We start from the raw sequence: 20874 nt of genomic DNA, 5'->3' as shown, positions 1-20874 counted from the left end.
TTAGGGATGGATTTAGAAGTAATCTAGAAAAACTTTAGAGGATTTTTTTGGTTTGGAGAGATGAAGAGAGCCAGAGGCATTTAACACAAGCTTCAAAATTTGAAGAATTGTGTTTACAAAGTCATCCTATTACACTTTAGCACTTATATATGTATATATATACACACACACATACATACACCCTCCTACCTTTTATTGTGTGATACTTCCCCCACCTCTTAGATTGTAAGCTCTTGGGGCAGGGTCCTCTCCTCCTCCAGTGTCACTGTCTGTATCTGTCTGTCATTTTCAATGCCTATTTAAATATATAGATCTTGTTTAATAATACCCTTTGGATTTGGAACACTAAAGCTAGCTACTATAGACAATATTTACCATTTGACCTGCTGCAATCTGATTGGTTGCAACCGATCTGATATTTTTGTGGGTCTTTTTAACTAATTATAATGGTATGGGTACACTGTTGCCTGTTGGCTGCAGGCAGAGATCATTTGTATTCAATGGACCTTATTTAGTAAAGCTCTCCAAGACTGGAGAAGATACACTTTCATTGGTGAAGCTTGGTGATCCAGCAAACCTGGACTGGATTTAAGTCGTTTGCTATTTGATGGCAAATGTATTCAGCATTCTTGGTTTGCTGGATCATCTAGCTTCACTGATAAAAGTGTATCCTCTCCAGCCTTGGAGAGCTGTAATGAATCTGGCCCAATGAGTAATAGGGTAATATCACACTAGTGAACCTGTCTCTTTCACCAGTGAGAGGATCTCTGGTATATGCAGGGAGGACCCATCAGCATCTTCAACACTGCTACAAAAGTACCACCGTACCACAGTACCACCTTGCTCTTCCAATTGACAAGGGATCATCACATGCAGCAGATACACATTTTTACATTATTTCCATTCTGTTTCCTGCAAAGCAAGGAAAACAGGATTGCCAGTGTAATGTGGCTCCTAGACTAATAGATTCACAATACTGTGTGGTGTAATAGAACATGGGAGCAGTGATCGTTGATCTTTTACTTGAGTTATGCTCTACAGGATGGAATTACATGAAGCTAATATAAATTCAGATTTAGTTATGTACGGTCTGTCTTTAAAACCTAGAACCATATTGTGTATTTTAAAGATGAGAAGCAGTTGCTGTATTTTAGATATAGACTGTATAATAAAAAAACATGTATGGACCTCTGACCATCGCCCCCATATTAGTTTGTCCCACCCCGAACCAGCTATTAATATGGTGCTGACGCGCTATAACGGCCCTCACTCTTCTAGGAAGACTTTTTACAGGTATTTGGAGTGCATCTATAGGAATTTGCCTAATTAGCTAAAAAAGCACTTGTGAGGTCAGGTACAGATGTTAAATGAGAAGACCTGCTGGCAATTCATCCTGAATGTGTTCAGCGGGCATTTCGAGTTTCTTACATTAAACTCACCAAACCAGCTCTTTATGTAGTTTACTTTGTACACCTGAACCCTATAATATAAAGGGGCGTCCACATTTCTAGCCAAATCCATATAACTGGTTTCTTAGATGCAGATAACAAGCGGAAATATTTTTTCCTAATGTAAGAAGCCAAATCCATTATTGGGTAGTAGCGTTATTCTCTGGAGTGCCTTACTCTCTCTCAGATATTTTGTGATTTGCAGCACGAAGGTGCTTTTATTGACAAACCTCTGAGCCAAAATTAGATTCTCTCTGGCTTCTTTGAAAATGAAGGAAAATCGTTTCTGTTTCCATTTGTGTTTTTTTTCCCTGTCCTCTGGGACCACAAAAGAGCAAATTGCATTCTAATTGAGTATTTGGTAACTTTACATGAGGGTAAGGTCACTGAGAAGGTCAGGCAGAGCACATGAAAGGAAGGTTTCTACCCCATGGGTTCTGGATCTCACTGAAGGTACAATATACTTCTGTATTCCACTGTTATCATACTGATGTACAGCTATTTTTATTATTGCTGCATGGTTATTAGACTCCTAAAATGTGAAATACCAGTTTTTGGGTGGAAATGATCTTTTATTTTGTCCTTATGTCTAAATTTATCCCTGATTTGGACATACTTTAAAAGGACTAGACTGAAGGATGCAGCCATATAATGAGCAGAATTAGCTTTAGACAGAAGCATTCCTATGAAAAGAGTAATCTCTTTGTCCTCCTCTATTCACACTGGCAGCTTCTTTATTTTAGAGTCCCTGGAGTGAACCTGGCACATTATGGAAAAGTATTTCAAACACTTTGCTTTACGTCTTATTCATCTCTGTAAGTCCATGAACATACAATGTTATGTGAATTACTGGTCCTCTTGGGAAGTCCAGGGACTTGTTGTTCATGTGATGTTAATTTAGAAGGTTCACAATTTAGTTATATGCCAGATATCCTTTTTTTGACCTGTTTTACTTTTACTATAAAAACATCTTTTTTTTTTTTTTTTATCCACTTGTATTTCAGATGAAACTGTAACTTGTCATGGTCCTGTTGAGCCTGACAAAGACAACATTCGCCTAGAGCCATACTCGCTGCCCCAGGGCTTTATGTGGGACACTCTGGATCTGAGTAATGCAGAGGTGGTAAGTCATCTGACACTGTTGCAGAACTCGTTATTGAAACAATGAGCCTGATTTATTAAAGCTATCCTAGACTGGAGAAGATTGATCATGGGAGAACCTGTGTGTTCTAGCAAACCTGGAATAGATGCCTTAAAATCATTTGATATTAATCAGCACATTTTCAGTTCTGTACCAGATCAATCCCAGGTTTGCTGGATCACCTAGGTTCGCTCATATTAGTCTGTCCTCTCCAGCTGTGGACTATTCAATAAATCAAATCTAATAAATACACACTATCCAGGCTGTGAAGCAGCAAAACCACTTATTTCACAGATGGTATAGAGTACTCCTTAAAATGCTAGCTTTGGTTTGTGCCAAACATGTCTACTGTGACTTTAGCTAAACAATTCTATCTTTATTTAACAGTCCTTAGCCTTAACTGCAGTCGTGCTCTATAGTTCTTAATAGACAGCAACGGCTTTTACCTGGCACGCCTCCTATGCAAGCTAAATTATTGCAATATTTTACTGATTGTAGATACATGCACTTTGATACCAGCTGTTGAAAGAGTTGCAGACTTCTTTTAGCACCCAGGGTTTCTCTCTTAGAATAAATCTGCTGGGCAGGCCAGTGCTGCACAAATTAGCAATCAGTTTGAAATCTAAGCCACTTGTAGATTATTTTTCTTAAATGTTATGGATTTTAAGTTTTTGTAAATGTAAAGGTGTACTCAGTTTTTTCCAATGTGACAAGTTTTCATTTTTTAAGTTTGGGTTATAAGAATATACTATTATATATTAATAGTCCAAACAGCATTTTATATATCACGGTTATCTGTGCACTCTATGAATAAAGATCTTTCCTGACTACTTATATATATCGGACAAGAATCTGGCGGATCTATGAACGAGGAACGATCGTAATGAAAGTAAAGGGGAGGGAGTGCAGCTGGAAGCTGCCCTGTCGTTCTCACACCTTCCCTCTCTAAAGAACAGAACATCTCTGTATGTATAGCACTTCATGCAGTATGTTCATGCATCGTCCAGTCTTTTGTCGTTAGAAAGGATCGTTAAAGATCCTTTCCAATGACAATTATTGCAGGTGTGTTCCCAGCCTTACAGATTAAAAGTGAGCAAATTATTTTATATTTTTAAATGCTCCATTAGTTTTATTTTCCATTTCTGTCAGCTTTAAACATATCAATTTGTATTCTTTTCTCTTTGTGTTTCCTTTCATCAGCTAAAAGAACTATACACATTACTGAATGAGAATTATGTGGAAGATGATGATAATATGTTCAGATTTGACTATTCACCAGAGTTCTTACAGTGGTGAGTATAAAAGTATCAACCCTCGGGGATTCTTCTGTGTAGAGTATTGGATCAAGCTAAAAAAAGATACTGAATTCAATACTCCTGAATATGATAAACAAAACAATTTGCTTATTCAAGCTGCATGGTTCATTGCCAACAAACCATAGGTGGGTTCAATGGTTTACTCAACATTCACCAGCTTATTCAGGAGAGGTGGTTATTTAATGTTGCCTAAGTCTCTACCATACATGTTGCTATCTTTTACAAGGTGGAGTCCCTCCACTATCTTTCCCACCTTTCAGATCTTAAAAGAAAATGTTTTGCTGATGATCCCAATGGAAATGAAATCATGTACTTCTGTTAACATTAAATATCCACTTTTATTGATGAAGTGGTTGTATTTATCTGTTAAACACATCCAGTGACCCCTGTTTTGGTGGTAATGAACTATCTATGAACTAACTATGAAGCTTGAATAAACATTTTTTTTTGGTGGACAGTAACCAAGATTATTTTTTACCATTTGACGTATAACTTTCATTTGAGATGTAATGTTGTTTCTAATAAAGGTGTATGTAAATATCAGTGTTCTCCCCAGCACTTTTTAGCTGGGTGCACCACCTGGCACTTGCAGTAACCACCTGGCTGATTTTGGGTGGTTACTGAAGAGTTGGGTCACAATATAAGGGCCACCACCCGCCTACAGCTTCTTCCTACCCAGCTTAAAAAAAATTCTGGGGAGAACACTGGATATGATATTTTCATAATTTTTTGCTGTGGTATGTTAGAAAAATTCCATAACACAAAAGTTATCTTTATATTGTCACTACATGTTTAGAAGGTAGGATAGTAATATATGGTGCCTGGGACCAAGGCAATTAATCTATTAATTGTGGCATACACCCCTCTAAAGACGAATATGTATAACCTGGCACCAAGGAATGAGTTTTTATAAATATATCTATATCACAATTAGATACAATTTAAAATATATAGTTTATTGATTGCAAACATAAGTTAACATGGGTGAAATATCAGTATAGTCAAGGGGGGTAAATAAATAAATGTTTTACCACACAGAATTATTGTGTATTATATCGTTTCACTTGGTAACGCATCTCAGAGGAGACTCTGTGAAATGCGTTACCAAGTGAAATTATACAATATATTTTTTCCTGGACTTTTTTTTTCCAGCATCGAATAATGTTTCTTGTTTTTGTTGTGATCATTTTCTGCTTTTAAAGGGCACTACGTCCCCCTGGATGGTTATCCCAATGGCATTGTGGAGTCAGAGTGTCTTCCAACAAAAAATTAGTGGGCTTTATAAGCGCCGTTCCTGCTAATATCCGTATTTATGACAAGTAAGTGAAACTAATTAAAAGTCATCAGATTCATCCTTTCTCCGTCTAAAGTTTGAAGGAAACTACACTTTTAAACCTTTTTTGTGATTTTTTTTTTTTTTCTATGCAAGCCTATGTATTATTTGGGCAGCACCGGTGATGTTCAGTGGTATTTTAACCCTGTGATACTTTATATTTGCATCCAAAGTTTAGTAAAATATCTCAACAATGGGCATGGTTAAATATGTAAGGATACACTGAGATGTTTCTAATATATTCTTTTTACCCTTCTGTTGTCCCAGTGTAAAGAAGATGGTAGAGGTCAATTTCCTTTGCGTCCATAAGAAGCTACGGTCGAAGCGTGTTGCTCCTGTTCTCATCCGAGAAATCACACGGAGAGTCAATCTAGAAGGAATCTTTCAAGCTGTGTACACAGCGGGGGTTGTTTTACCAAAACCCGTGTCTACATGCAGGTAACTGCATTTATTCTTTACACCATAACCAATATGGGGGAGCAGAATGCGATTAAATGTTAGCATTTTATGTTATAATAAAAGTTCAGTGGCCTTGCTACTCTAAAAAATAAAAACGCAGCTTTGCTGCAATCTTCACCTATCCTCCATAGACTCAGTAGTCCGAGATCTAGGCTGGTCCCCTCCTTGGTTAAATAGTACTAGTTGTGTTTGGTGTCACTGACTTACCTCCCAGGCATCCCGCACTTTCTGTGAAGCTCTTTCTCATTGCACCATTGCATTGCATCACTGAGGACTGCCGAGAGAGCAGACAAGGACATTGTGTGCCACATGACCATCCAGAAGACATTTGATATTTGTTCTTTAACTAAGGGCCCGACTTCTCAAAATTCTGGGCTAAGCATTGTCCACTAGAGTTAAGTCCACATACTATTCCACTATAGCCTATGCATTTTGTTTTATTTTATACCAGAATAATGTGTGGCTGTGGCTTTGCCCTAAAGTTGTAGAGCCCTGAGGCACTGTGCAAAAAGACATCCGCTTCAGTAAGCATTTAAAGAAACCGTGCTATTTTGCTCGGTGTCTGTGTTAAACACTCCTGATCTAACACTCTGATGTTAAACACAAACCTGATCTAATGATACTTATGTCTCCAACATGTGTATATGATGTTGGCTGGGGTTATATGATCATTCTATGGCCTGGCTATTGGGCGCTTGACCTATGCACTGCATCATGGGAGGGATGTCACATGCTTCCTGTGCTTGAAAGCATTATGTATTTTACACAGCCTGCAGAGGGACAATGCTGGAGAGCTTCTTTTCTGTAGGTTCGGGTTGGAGGGGCTGTGCGGATGTCACTTTAAAATGAGTATTACACTGTCTCTGTATGACTATAGTGAGTGAGACATTATGAGGATTTCTGAAGAAGATAAAATAGCTAGCCCTCTTTCACTTTACATTGTATTACCTAAATTAGTCAATAGAATTGTGAAATCGCAAGAAAATACAACGTTCAGTTAGGTTTGTTATGAATAAAAAAAAAAAACAGACCTGAAGAAAATATATAGCAGCGTATTAAAAGTTGGACTGGGTGTTCGGGTAAAAAAGTGCAGTTTCCCTGTCTTCTTTATTCCCACGCATGGCTTTGTTTTATAGATTAGCTTCACAAATAAACAGCGGGCCTTGGCATAGAGTAGAAATTCAGTGTACTGAAGAGAGAAGTCAGGTTTGCCTGTGACTGGGATTTTAAAAGCACTTTTCAAACAAAAAGGGAAACTTGGTATGTATGAGCTGTGATACTGGGAATGTTCTTCACCGCCATCATAATTCAGAGAGAGTTGGATTTAGAGCACAGCTCTGTATTGTCTGCCTCCTCTTCACTAATTTATAAAAGTGGACGTGTCATTCCCTGTATGCATAATGGTGTGTAAGTAAAGGAAAGTAACTTTATAAATAGTAAAAGAATTATTTGTGCCCCTAGAATAGCATCACTTTACTTATTTTCGGAAGGACACTTGAAGTTGAAAGTCTCTTCTGCTGCCAAGGTTCCAATGGACCACCCAGAACAACCGCTATCCTTGCTCATGCCACATGCTTGTTGAAATCTGTAGTTAATTGGTTAAGGAATTTTGCTTGTTTCTTTTTAGCAGTCCTACGAGCTGCCATATTGATGGTTGGGCAAGCTGTGCTCTCGCGATGGGCTCGACATCCAGGTTCAGTTTAGGTTAATAGGGATTTCCCCATACCCCCTAAAAAAAAAGTAATTGGTGCTGCTTTGTGGCATTTATTCCAAATCTTCTCTGTACACTTTTTAAAATATAAAATACTACTTTATTATTGGGGCTAATGTATACCTATTTTCCCATTAAACTATAGTTTAAAATGAATTGTGTTCTGTACCCTTAAAGCATTTTATTTCACACTTTCTGGGCTATTAAAAATACGTCTTATTAGCCTCATAATCCTGGACTTAAGGGCTGATGTTAAAGCAGAGAAACCTTCCCATCGGCAGAAGTCATGTGGCTGAACCATGAGATATTCCGAAACAGCGATTTTGGAAAGATATATTGTGGTAAAAAAGTCAGGGAGGAAGTCAGAAGTGATGTATTTTGAACATAGTATGAAATATTTTGGACTTGGACAAACTATGGCTCCCCACTTGTTAAGGAGCTGTAGGGACTTATATTTCTGGAACTTGCTGGGAAATTCTGGCTCTTCATAGGCAGGGAAAATTCAGACTGGCTTAGACAAGACTGAAACAACACACACCAGTAACAAATGTTCTTTTTCATCAGGTACTGGCACCGCTCCCTAAACCCTAGAAAACTGGTAGAGGTGAAGTTTTCTCACCTTAGTAGGAATATGACGTTACAAAGGACTATGAAGCTGTACAGACTTCCTGATGTAAGAATTGAATATGTATTTGTGCAAGCACTCCTACCAATGTCTTTATATTGTTAGCTTGTATCTTTTTGTGTACCTGTTATTTACCCATACTTATGGAAGCAATTTTTGGACAATAACCATTGTATATATATAGAAGCAACAAATGAGCTTTTTTTTCTACCACTTAATCTGGTAGGTGTCAATGCAAAAAATGACCCGCTCCAAAATCTGGACAGAAATCAATTAAGAGGCCTCTAAAAACTCTTCATATGCTCAGACAACCAATGGAAACACTTGATTTCAATCTCTTTTGGTTAGTTGAATTCAGTAATAAAGAAATTTAATTGTAAGACACTGGACATGTTTTGTTTTGCTGCACCTGGAATAAATTTTCCAATATAAGTTGGGCTCATTGTTTATTTTCTATTTGTCTGGAGGTCTTCTGCAGTTCTGGCATGCACCCTTTTAGCAAATACTGTAACCAGTGAACGTTCCCTTTAATTCTCCTCCACCCACTAGCTTCAGGAAGAAAAAAATGTATTTACATAGCCACATGGTGCAAGTCTAGTCTAGTCAAAGTTCCCATGAGGTCAGCATGCCAGAGCGCCAGCCAGGTTATGCACCTTTGTAAACACAATGAGCTATGGAGTGGATTCTTGATAGCCGATTAGAGCAGTCTGACAACAGTGTCATAAACCATTCATTACTGCATGCTGCTCTAATTATAGTCTCCTCCAGAGCTAGTTCTGGAATTAATGTGCTGTATCCTGCTAATAGCACTGCTCTTTTCACCTTTCTCTTTTCTCTTCTCCATTCTCATCAGACAACAAAGACCTCCGGGTTACGGCCGATGGAAAGGAAAGACGTCAGTATGGTCCAGCACTTGCTGAAAAACTATTTAAGTCAATTTAATCTGGCTCCTGTGATGGATGAAGAGGAAGTGTTACACTGGTTTCTCCCTCAGGATAATATTATAGACACTTATGTTGTAGAGGTGATTACTAAACTGACTTTTTTTTATATATGTAAAAAGGTAAAATGCCATTAGATAGTAATGATCGCATATAAAGAAAATATACAGATAAATTCCAAACAATACACACAGGTGAAATCTATAATGTATACAACATAAGGGTGTTGCTGTATCAAATGCCAAATGATTTGCATTTCTGGTTCCTCAGTCCTGAGATTTTTACAGCTTTCTCGGGCAGGACAGGCGACCTGAATCCTCCCCTGAACAGTGAAAAAAGAAGCAGCAGACTGATAACTCATCTCACTTTCACCCTGCTCTTTCTCCTTATTACCATGTTTCTTATAGTGCAGCACAACTGATTAGTCCTTTGTTCTGCTGCAATCTTCCCCAGTCTGAGCTCTGCAGTGCTGACAGCCAGAGCTTCATACCAAGTCAAATCCAGGTCCCTGCACTTCTTGCAAAAAACTATAAAAAAAAGTCTTGACACAGGGCTTTTTTAATTTGTGATATTGTTCTACTTGGAGTTCAGACTAATGCTAAGTTAGTAATAACATATCTTGCACAAATACATCAAAAAAGGAAAGTGTAGCCTGGATATTTTAACTAGTACTATTTTTTGGATGGGTATACCCAGAAACATGGGACTCTTTAGGCATCCAATCAATTATCAACAGATAAAATGCCAGTAATCTGAGAAAAACATTTAAAACCAACAAACACAATATGACTGATTTACAAGTTCTTAAAGCATTATAACACTACGCGTATCACGGGCGGCTTTGTCTACTTCATCAGGAGGTAATCATTGTGAAACTTTTAAAAGTAAACAGACATACCCAAAACAGGATTACAGCATAAGAACACATTTATCAATGTATTATTATACAAATATCTAACCAACACCCAAGTGTACATTAACAAAATATTCAGATGAAACTTACATCAAGTGCCAATATCTGACAATCATCCAATTCTATGGCAATCCTTCAGTTTATGACCTAAGCGCATCATAAACAAGATAGCAGAAGCAGGAACCAGGCAAAGCCGGACAAATAACCAAGGTTTAATTTGAGGGGGTTGATAATAAAGCACTCATTAGAAAGCCTAGAGCTGTTGATACATCTAAAGGCTCACAGTGTGCTGCCATTTCTGCATTGAGTACAGAGAGTGACAAAGCTCAATTTTTAGTATGTATCCTGCACTGCGGTCTGCTCTGATTCAGAAATAATTGTAGACTATTTATTGTGGGTGGAGTCAGCAGGGAAAATAGAAAAACATGATCTACCTGAAACACATAGGTATCCTAGAAAAAGGTGTAGGGTAAGGTAACTTCAGAGTGATCAGTTTACCTTACTTTGATTTTCAATGCTTTCCTTCAGGCAATGCAGCTGCTGCTGTTATCAAAATCCACTGCAGCTCAGTGCATTAGTGGGAAGATTGGACTTTGCTTCTATAAGCGCTACTTAAAGGTCTATGTATTATTGGTCATGAAAAGCTTGAAGCTAGACTCCAGAACAATAAAAAAAAAATCATTTAAATATAATCTTCGGTAGCCACAAAGGTTTTAAATCCACTTTCTGTGCACCAAATGCGTTTTAAAATCATTATTATTAACTTGTATTTATTTAGTGACCATATATTACGCAGCGCTGCACAAAGTCCATAATTGTATCACTAGCTGTCCCTCAAAGGGGCTCACAATCTAATGTCCCTATCATAGTCATTTGTCATTAACACAGTCTAAGGACAATTTTCAGGGGAAGCCAATTAACCTAACCTAAGGAAACCGAAGTACCCGGAGGAAACCCATGCAAACACGGGGAGAACCTGCAAACTCCATGCAGATAGTGTCCTGACCCAAATTCAAAACTCAGACCTAGTGCTGCTAAGGGAATGTGCTAGCCACTAAGTAAACCTTGCTGCCCATAAATAATACCTTGTAAAAGTAGCTGTAACATTATATCTGTGTTGCTTGTGCAGAGAGTTGAGCTGTGGGAAGGACCTAGTAGGTGTACCCACTTCAAGCTGTCGGCAAAAACAAAAAAAACTATGGATACAAGACCAGTTGTTATGAATATTATCATTAAACCATATTTTTATAGGGCCAACTTATTACGCAGTGCTGTACATTAAATAGAGGTTGCAAATGACAGAAAGTGACACAGGAGAGGAGAGGACCCTGTCCCGAAGAGCTTACAATCTATGAGGTGGGGGAAGTAACACACAATAGGAGGGACAGTTACCCTGAAAAATGATAGAGAGCAGCAGCAAATAGAGGAAGCGCCTACAGAAATATCAGAGGTCTTTATTGCTGGTTGGAAAGAATATATAGATACAAGATTTAGGGAATAACTTGGACTTCTGCTGAGTTGCAGCGTGGTAATCTTGTGTATATGTGTGATTCTTCTTTTTTTTTTTCTCTCTGCAGAGTTCAAACGGTGTGTTAACAGACTTCCTGAGTTTTTACACATTACCCTCCACAGTGATGCACCACCCGTTGCATAAAACTTTGAAAGCAGCCTATTCTTTCTACAATGTCCACACAGAGACTGCGCTGCTGGACCTCATGAATGACGCGCTCATTATCGCCAAATTAGTAAGTTATTGTCACCATGTGGCTGAGCTAGAGATCATGGTTGTTAATTGTTCAGTGTGAGAGATAACATATCCTTGTCTAACACTTATTAGGCTACGTACACACTTGCAATGGTTCTCGTCTGATAATCGGCTCCTGAACGATATCGGACAAGAATCTGGCGTGTGTACAGCGCCCATCTTCCGAACCAACGTGGCGGATCCATGGACGACAAGCGATCGTATTGCATGTGAAGGGGGAGAGCACGCAGGGTGCCGTTTATTGCACATGTGTATGCAGCCTGTGACTGCTGACATAGAATACAAACTGTGACACCCTGTTGCGATAGATGGAGTTTAGATAGATGGAGGAAGTACTGAAATGCTACATGCAAATTCAGCCTGCGTGTGAATGCTTACTCCTCCTTAATAAGATTTATTCATGTAGATGCCATTATGGAGGAGAAGGCGTTGGTGTCATGTTTTACCTGTATCGCATAAAGAAGCACAGACACCTTGTGATTGCGTTGCTGAGCCTAATAAACAAGTTATTTATTCCTTTCTCTTTCCTATTAACATTGTAACATTTATTCTTTTAAATAAACCATTCTGTCTTTAGTACATACTTTACTTTAGGCTCAGCAATGCAATCACAAGGTATCTGTGCTTCTTTATGCAATACAGGTAAAACATGACACCAACTCCTTCTCCTCCATAATGGCATCTACATGAATAAATCTTATTAAGGAGGAGTAAGCATTCACACGCAGGCTGAATTTGCATGTAGCATTTCAGTACTTCCTCCATCTATCTAAACTGAAGTTTTAGCTATAAAATAAATTATTTTTTTATGACGTCATTTCATCAAACTGTATCAAACTAATTCCAGTCTTTTTCTTGTGTAACAGAAAGGATTTGATGTGTTTAATGCTCTGGATCTGATGGAAAACAAAACTTTTTTGGAAAAGCTGAAGTTTGGCATTGGGGATGGCAACTTACAATATTACTTGTTCAACTGGAGATGCCCTCCTATGGAGTCTGAAAAGGTGAGCGGCGGGGTTTGTTGTGCCAAATTACCAAGGGGGTCTGGTCAAGGCTTCTGTTTTTCTGTGCATTCCTTCACAAGTAGTAAAAAGCTTTAGGCAAGCAGTTCCTTACTCTTCTAACTGATTTTAATGTAAAGCGGTTTATTAAAGCTTAGAAAGCTTAGAAACATGATTTGGACAAAGGTTTAGGAATACAGGTTTTAATGTGGAATAATAGGAACCTTTCAGATAACTTCCATTTTTTGTACTTTTAATATTATTTTTAACATGTATTGGTATGGCGCTGACATATTACTCATCACTTTACAAATTCTTTAGTCATATCACTAACTGTCCCCCAAAGGGCACACAATCCCTACCAGAGTCATATGGCATTAACACATCATAAGGACAATTTTTGAGGGAAGCCAATTAACCTAATTACATGTTTTTGGGACGTTGGAGGAAACCGGACTACCCAGAGAAAATCCACACAAACACAGGGAGAACATACAAACTCTATGCAGCTGGTGATTAACCATATATTCTACACTTCCTGCTTTTCAGGTATATTTTACATAGCAGCTGTAGATAAGCAAGAAGCAGCTTTTGTTTGCATGTCACATGCTGGATGCCAAAAAAAGTGGAACATTTATAATATTAATAAATATATGCATACATTTTTCGTAGAGTTCAATTAACAATAAAAATGTGTCCAATTCTTTAAAAATGTCATGTATTGCAGTTTACCTATTCAATCTTTTGCAACTGTGGGGGAGCTGTGTTGTAGGACATAAAGAGTGTTAGGCTATGTACACTGGTCAGATGATTTGTGTGTACAGCAACTGTTGTCCGAATGACTGTCCTGGCGCATCCACAGACGGTGGACGAGGAACGATCGGAATGAAAGTGAAGAGGAAGGAGCGCAACAGGGTGTCACTCTGTTGTTCTTCCCTCTCCATAGAGCAGAACAGTGCAGGATGTACAGTGCTCATTCATGCATCATGCTGTCATTTGTCCTTGAAAGGAATCGTGAAAGTTTACGTACACACAATCTTTTACGTTCCCTTCCAGCAACAAAAGACTGAAAAAGCGCTGTACATACAAAGCTGTTCTGCTCTATGGAGAGGAGAAATGGGGGGGGGGGGGAGAATACCAGGCACTCCACTGCGCTCTCCTCCCTTCACTTGTATTACGATCGTTCGTCAGGTCTGTAAAAGACGTCAGAGAAGCGCTGTTTAGTGTTTGTAATGTACAGAAAATGATCGGAGACATTGAATATACTACAGCTGTGTTCTTCCAGCTCCTTGTTGGGTCACAATACAGGGGTCGTACCCACCCAAATTATAAAAAAAATTCTGGGGAGAATACTGTACAGAATATTGGAATATTGTCAGACACAGATCAGCAAGGGAGCATCACAGACAGGGAACATGTTAGAAGAGACTGTTAACAGTCACTTCCGGTATAGTCCTTTGATAAGTCTGTACTCCCTCAATCCCTCTTCAGCAACAAAGAATTCTGAAATGGCCTGAGGGTCACCAGAGGGCCACAGATTGGGTACCAGGTTTGTAAATAGCCATTAGAATGATGCTATTGTCTCTTTATAGGTGGGCCTAGTGTTACAGTAAACTTCTGCATCCGAGACTGCCCCATTCACGTACCGGAGCTGCTCTTCAGGAAGGACAAGCACAAAAAACGTGGGAGATGAAAGGACCAGAAGAGACGAAGAACAAAAAAAATATGGCTGAGCAGCCCAACAGGATTTTACTGCAAGCGCCACAGATTTCATGCAGCGCTGTCGTCATTCCCTCATGGCGCACATGCATTATTCAAACAATAAACTGATTGAAAATTGATACAGAAAAAAAGTAATAAACTGAAGCACACATTCCTTTTAATTTGGAAACATTTGTTTTTATTTTTTTCAAGGACATGAGAGATCATTTGGTCTTTTAATTCACTATCATTTTTATTGACAGAACTTCGGAATGCATGTGACATAAACCGTGCAGATTTATTACTACACATCGATTTGAGGCAGCAGAGCTTTCAACAGCTCCTCCCAAAACAAAAAAAAATTGTTCTGCAAAATTTTGCTGGCCAGTTTTTTTCTGGGCGTCTGCAAGGGGAACGTGAACTCTTCTCTTGTTTTTGCTTTTTTTGTTCAGCTCTGTCGGCTGAGGGACGCTTAAGATAATGACAGTGTTATAATCATCAGCGTGAAAAGTTCAATGTTTGTGGCAGAATAATAGCCATGGCCGATTTGTGCTATGTTTATAGTAAATATAGGGAGAAAATTAAAGGTGCGCTTCCAGTGTTGCCTTAAGTTGTATATTGAGTATTCGGTTTGTAGTTGGAGAATCCTCTGTGTACGATGACATTCCATCAGTAGGCAAATAGGTAACCTGTTTGGTCAGTGTTTCTCTCCTGTGGTCAAAAGCCTCTCACCAGTCACTTTATTATGTTTTAAAGCCCAAATTAACCTTTAGTAATACTGTAATGCGGTCAAACTGCATGTACAATTATAGATATGGTGCTCTTTTCATTTTTTTAATTGCTAAATGCTGCAGTAAGGGTTAAAAAATACCTTATGGACTGGGGAGTCATACCATGGCTTACACAAATAAGCAGCTCAACACAATGCTCCAACATGCCAAAACCTCCTCCGCATTTGAACACATTAATAGTTCTCTTCCTCTGTCCTGTTGGTCAGAGCAGTGTTCAGGGGTGGGCTTGTTGGACCTCTGGATGGAGAGCCAGGCCCCTGCTTTGTGTAGGGGAGTCGCGGTTGGACTGTCTAAGGGCTGATAGTATTAGTAGAGTGATTTTAATTAATTTCCAAATTATTGCTGCATTAATGACATGGTGTTTTTTTTCTCCTGGGGCTGCTCGCACAGCCCAGGGCTCTTTTAAATCTATCTGCACTACTACTACTGTCAGTTCTGTAGCACAGCACGTACAAGGCTGACATATCTGTTCATCTAGAAACCATTGTGATCTGACAAACAGGGATAGGGCTATGCTGGGATAGCAAAGGGAGATCAAGAATAGTAAGAAACAGGAGTACTACTCTCCAGCTGCCCAGGGCTCTGTACACTGTGCAAAATGATATGCAGGAAGATGTATGGACTGGGAGCAGAGAACTCCCCTGTCAGTACCTTTCAGGATCGAGCAATGGATTTATAAATGAAGCAGAGGCATAGGAAGTTTGGAATTTTATTGCTGTACTGTGATCCCTACTCTCTTCTGCCTTGCTCAGAGCTGTTATGGACCAGAGTTTCTAGGCAATGGAATACTGTACACTGAATCAGGGCAGAGAGGGAATGAAGAGATTCCTTATGGAGTGTGTATATATACAGGAAGCAGGACATAGGGTGCACTGCCATCCCCTTCCCACAGGGTGCAGCTGTGAGGGACCCTCTGATGATGTCACAAGATATTTAAATTGCAGTAACTTCACAAAAAAGCAAGGTAAGGAATACCTTAATTCAAGACATTGCTTTAAAAAAACGAGGCTTAGCAAAGTTGTTATCCTTTCTCAGAATTCAGCTTTAAAGTGCAACTTTTACCTGAATACCAAGTTTCAAGGCGGACTGGAAAAGAACTTTCTGTTGTTCGTAGCTTCTCTGGGAAGACTGACTAGTAAGCAACACTGTGTTGTCTTTAAATTTTTCCTCATGCATTCTGGCAGGCATGAATTACGTTTATGTGGCAATTTAAAGTGGAAATCAAGGTACCAGAATAAAGTCGTATTTCAATAGAAATTCCTGTGGTGTGTGCATTATAAATTTCCAAAAGAAATGCTATAAAAACACCTTTAGAATCGTGTCAGATGATCCCACACTTGAAAAGATGGCTCCTTGCAGCCTTTCTAAAGTATTGTTAGCCACCTTACTGTATATAGAAGATTGCAAGTACATCCCTGAACATGACCAATGAGGACAGATATTCCCAGGTATTCTCTCACAAGTCCTATATTGCAGAGCCACAGTCCTGGAATACTTTTCATACTGTTCCAGGTACCACACTGATCTAGTCTGAAAGAACTGGGAATACACCGACATCTTGGCCTGCAGGTTGGGCTCCACTTTGGGAAGCCACATCTTCAGTTCGTGAGTACTCGTACATTGAAATTTAGATTTAGTCCCCCAATATCAAGGTTGCAGGCTGCTGAGTAAAAGGCACGACACTTGAATTAGATTTAGGTAACAATGAACCGTTAGCTTCTAATGAATATTTGATCACTGTATGCTATGGTTATGGGATCGTCATGCTCTGTGGATATCAAATACATCATCTGTAATGTCTTTAAAGTGAAAGGTTTATAGTGTGTATGTAAATTCTCAATCTGTTTTTCAGTATGTTTTGAATCATGTCTCACTGTATAAAGTTTTGTTAAGCAAATTGTTCCTCTTTCATGTCCATTGAGGGACACTGCAAGTCTTAAACCATTGGGTTGTACTGTAGACTTGGATGGAATTGGACACTTCTACTGCTAGCATTCTTTATTACTAAGTTTCCTAAGAAAATTAACATCTTTTCCCCAGTTCTTCTGTTTTAAAGATTACTTTTTGCTAACTTTTTATTTTCTTCAAGACCCTTCTTGACATTGCTGCTGGAGCCTTGATTCTTCAAATGCAACTGTACATCCCGGTCCATTGCCTTTATAAACACCATGAGGCGGACTGGATGTTGCAGGAGTGTGAAGTTGTATAAGGCACTCATCAACCTCTGAAAATTAGTTTTCAAGGTACAGTGCTGCTGGCATTGTTTAAGAAATATACCGTCTGTGAAAGCACATTTAGTGAGCTGAACGCCAAGAGCAACATTTGTGTAGGCAATTGGACACCTTTTTTCCTTATTTCCTTGATTGCTGAAGTCAGCCACTGGTTGGGATGGTAGATCCATGTTCTGCACCCTTTCCCTGCAACAACACTGCGATAGGATCTCTGCTGTTGCCAATTGGACACCTTTTTTCCTTATTTCCACCATTTTTTTTTTTTTTTTTTTGCAGCTTGTGGATTGATTGCTGAAGTCAGCCACTGGTTGGGATGGTAGATCCATGTTCTGCACCCTTTCCCTGCAACAACACTGCGATAGGATCTCTGCTGTTGCCACTTTAGTGGAAGCAAACTGAAAAATAAAAAAATTACATTTACCTTTAATTCTGCAGATCCCTCGATCACACTGGAGCTTTCCTCGATCAGATCCCATGCTGCCCTGGAATTCTTCTTGGTGCCTCTATCTTCAGCCTCCTTCCACAGGATACGTCACCCTATCTCGCAAGATTGAGTGATGTAGCCCTCTGTATGCATGCGGAAATTGCGAATGCGTAGGAGCAGCCAAGAGCCTCCCAGGATGTCTGATGTATGTATCCTGGGAGGCTCTGTGCTCCTATTTAGGAGTGTTGTAGTTCAAAAGAAATATTTTTGTTTTATATAAAAGTTTTGTCTACCCTTTTATGTAATGTAAAAATTTGAGTTTAGGTCCGCTTTAAAAAGGGTTTAGCCATGTGAGCCATATCTGCTACCAGCTGTCTGGGCTTCATAAGTACTTAATACCTCCCCTTTATCATGAGTTAATGCTAAGCCTACAACCATGTTGTTACTACACATCTGTTTCCAGCCAGTTAGTGTGCTAATGGCTCCAGTGTGCCTACTCACATTGCTGATAGCTGTAGCTTAAAGTCACATTAAACTCTGTTCCTGAACTCTCCGCTGTCTATAATAAAGTGGGCTGAGGTCTTTAATGTGAGCATGCAAGACCTTATGACTCAAGTAGCTCTGTAATTTGCTGACTATGAATGCAGAGACTATCAGCACACTCCCGGTTCTTTTCCTCCAAATTTTTTGTCACCATGGCCTTAGTGGCTTCTGAGCTGTGAGTTGCAGGAATTCTAATTCTGAAGTGTCCCAGTCCTTGACTAATAGGCATAAACCTGAGCATTCATAACCTTCTGCTATTACTCCCAAATTAAAAAGCAGCATATTGTCATTATTGCTGACCACTCCAACAGAGAACTAGAAGAGCAGACTGTTGTTTTTTTATAGAAGTGTCGTTAGCCCCGGCTTGCAAAAACTTTCCCTTTGCATCTGCTTTCCCAATTATTTTTATCTAAGGATATTGGAAGCATTGTTATAATTTGCTTCCCCTCAGTACTTATTAGCCTTTGGTTTAGATAATATGCGTTTGGTAAGAATTTTATATAGACTTCATTCATTACAACTGTAGATCTGTACAGTCTGAACCAGACACTTCCTGGTGGAAGATGCATTGTCGATTAGCGGTTCTGGCTGTGACCTGTTGAACCATTTAATAGGTCAAAATCCACTAAAAAAGTCTAACCATGAATGATTAAATTCTTGGTAATTAAACTTGTAGAACAGATGGCTGTAGCATTAAACTTTAAATGTAACAGTTCGCTGGAAGCTTCTCTCCTTTCATGTGTCACATATCAGTACATATTTGGAGGCCAATTCGTCTAAAATCCCAGATTGTGGAACCTTTGTTCAAGAAAAAATCAGTCCCAATGCCTTTAAAAGAAAATGTCTCTTCAGGCCTGCTCTTGATAATATCTCAATGCAGCCACAGAAGACATTAAAGATTTCTTCTCTTTTGTTACTCCATTCCGTCAACTTCCACCTGGAGACCACTTCCCTTCAAATCTTGGTTTACAATCCACCTGCAAGGTCTGGTTCAGTCTACCCAAATCTTTTGACCAGTCTTTCTTCACATGAAGGTGTGTCCCTACTTTTCAGAAGATCCTGCCAGTTTCAGTGATGAGCGTACGGACATTCCAGGGAGTAAATAGATAAAGCTGGCCAAGAAATATGGAGGGATGAGGAAAATTGTACCTCTTAAGGCTTGCATTGTGGAAGCCAGAGTGTACACCATTTCAGCACAGCACCCTGCAACCAGCTACCTTAAAAAATGTATTATATTTGATATATAAATGAGATACTCTGGGTATGAAGAAACGTGATTCAGTCCCGTTTGTGGAATGGGACCGTGCCAGAGACAGCTAATTGGCTTTTATATGTGGGTGCAAAGAGTCCTCATTGGTGTGTAAGCTACAAGTCACACAGTCTATGTAGCTGTGGGGAGAGTAAAGGGAATCCAAGTATGTGCAACAGTTTTTTGGGACTCAATACAAGGCTAAGTAGAGAATTATTTTAATAGAATGTCCAATATTTTTCTCTGCTCTGAGTGGCCAGATCCAAGCTGTCAAAGTTTGCTGAGCTGTGCTTGTCCCAGCAATCTTGGCTTCCGTGACTGAACTCCCATTACATCATCCCAAAACAGCCAAAAATTGTCTAGAGGGAGAAAAGATGGCAGTAACAAAGGAACTGGAATAGGTGAGTATCACGTGTTTAGTTACTCTTTAATAGGCCAAACTTCCTTTTTAGGACTGTTCTCCGTACAAATTGTATTTATTAAGCCTGAACCTCAAAGCAACACATGTCTACGTGGAACTGGCCACATCAGTGTGGTTACCAAACATGGCCCTGTTAGGCTACATACACACATCAGATGATTCTCGCCTCAGCTGGTATCCAAAGAGAATTTGATGTCGTTCATGGATTCGTCCTATCAGACCTACAAAAGATGAACGACCACAATCCAAGTGAAGGGGAGAGAGCACTCATTCATGCATCTTTCACTTTTGTTGTTGGAAAGGATTGTGAAAGATCTATTCCAACGACAAAAATCTAACGTGTGTATGTAGCCTTATGCAGGGTGAAGCGCAAAGTTAACAGATTGTGTCTCTGTTTATACTACCCTTGCAAAGCCTAGTAAAACCATTCATATAACAAGTATAAATGCAAGTCTGGCTTCTATCACAAATACCAAACACAAAAGGGTTTATTCTTCATTTTAGGATGCAAAAGGCTCTCCCCAGACCTGGACTGGCTCAATGAAGAGCTTTTTCATTCCTTTTGGCCCACCTCACCATAACCTTTGCAGCAGCACTATTTACCATCATAACCAATATATTGTCTACCAGACAGGAAGGCTCAAATTTAAGGCCTCCCCCATGTGACAGCACTGAGCCAATCAACAGCCATGTTGCATTACTGAAACAGAAGTGTCACATGCTCCTCCATGCCTTGCAGTACTGAAATTATATTAACATCATATGCAGGACCTCGCAAAAAAGTCAGGGATTGCTTTTTGCAGTGAAGCCGTCACTTTGGTATGTATAGGTAAAGTAAAAGGTTCTCTGTAAGGAGATTCA

At 39.3% G+C, this 20874-nt stretch overlaps 1 protein-coding gene across 1 annotated transcript in view; it reads left to right on the top strand.

The window, feature by feature from the left end:
• NMT2 (N-myristoyltransferase 2) overlaps nt 1-17042 on the top strand; it is a 37649-nt gene extending 20607 nt beyond the window's left edge. Inside the window, exons 3-11 of the mRNA XM_072413421.1 lie at nt 2428-2571; nt 3790-3881; nt 5108-5224; nt 5506-5676; nt 7973-8081; nt 8887-9057; nt 11465-11632; nt 12519-12656; nt 14246-17042. Coding sequence (XP_072269522.1) covers nt 2428-2571; nt 3790-3881; nt 5108-5224; nt 5506-5676; nt 7973-8081; nt 8887-9057; nt 11465-11632; nt 12519-12656; nt 14246-14266 — 1131 coding nt within the window. The 3' untranslated portion in view covers nt 14267-17042. The remainder of the gene's footprint in view (nt 1-2427; nt 2572-3789; nt 3882-5107; nt 5225-5505; nt 5677-7972; nt 8082-8886; nt 9058-11464; nt 11633-12518; nt 12657-14245) is intronic.
• The last annotated feature ends 3832 nt before the right edge of the window (nt 17043-20874 follow it).

Source organism: Pyxicephalus adspersus, chromosome 5, assembly GCF_032062135.1.
Source record: "Pyxicephalus adspersus chromosome 5, UCB_Pads_2.0, whole genome shotgun sequence".
Lineage (NCBI taxonomy): Eukaryota > Metazoa > Chordata > Amphibia > Anura > Pyxicephalidae > Pyxicephalus > Pyxicephalus adspersus.
The sequence above is the reverse complement of the archived record's forward strand: the minus strand, read 5'-3'. Positions and strand labels throughout refer to the sequence as shown.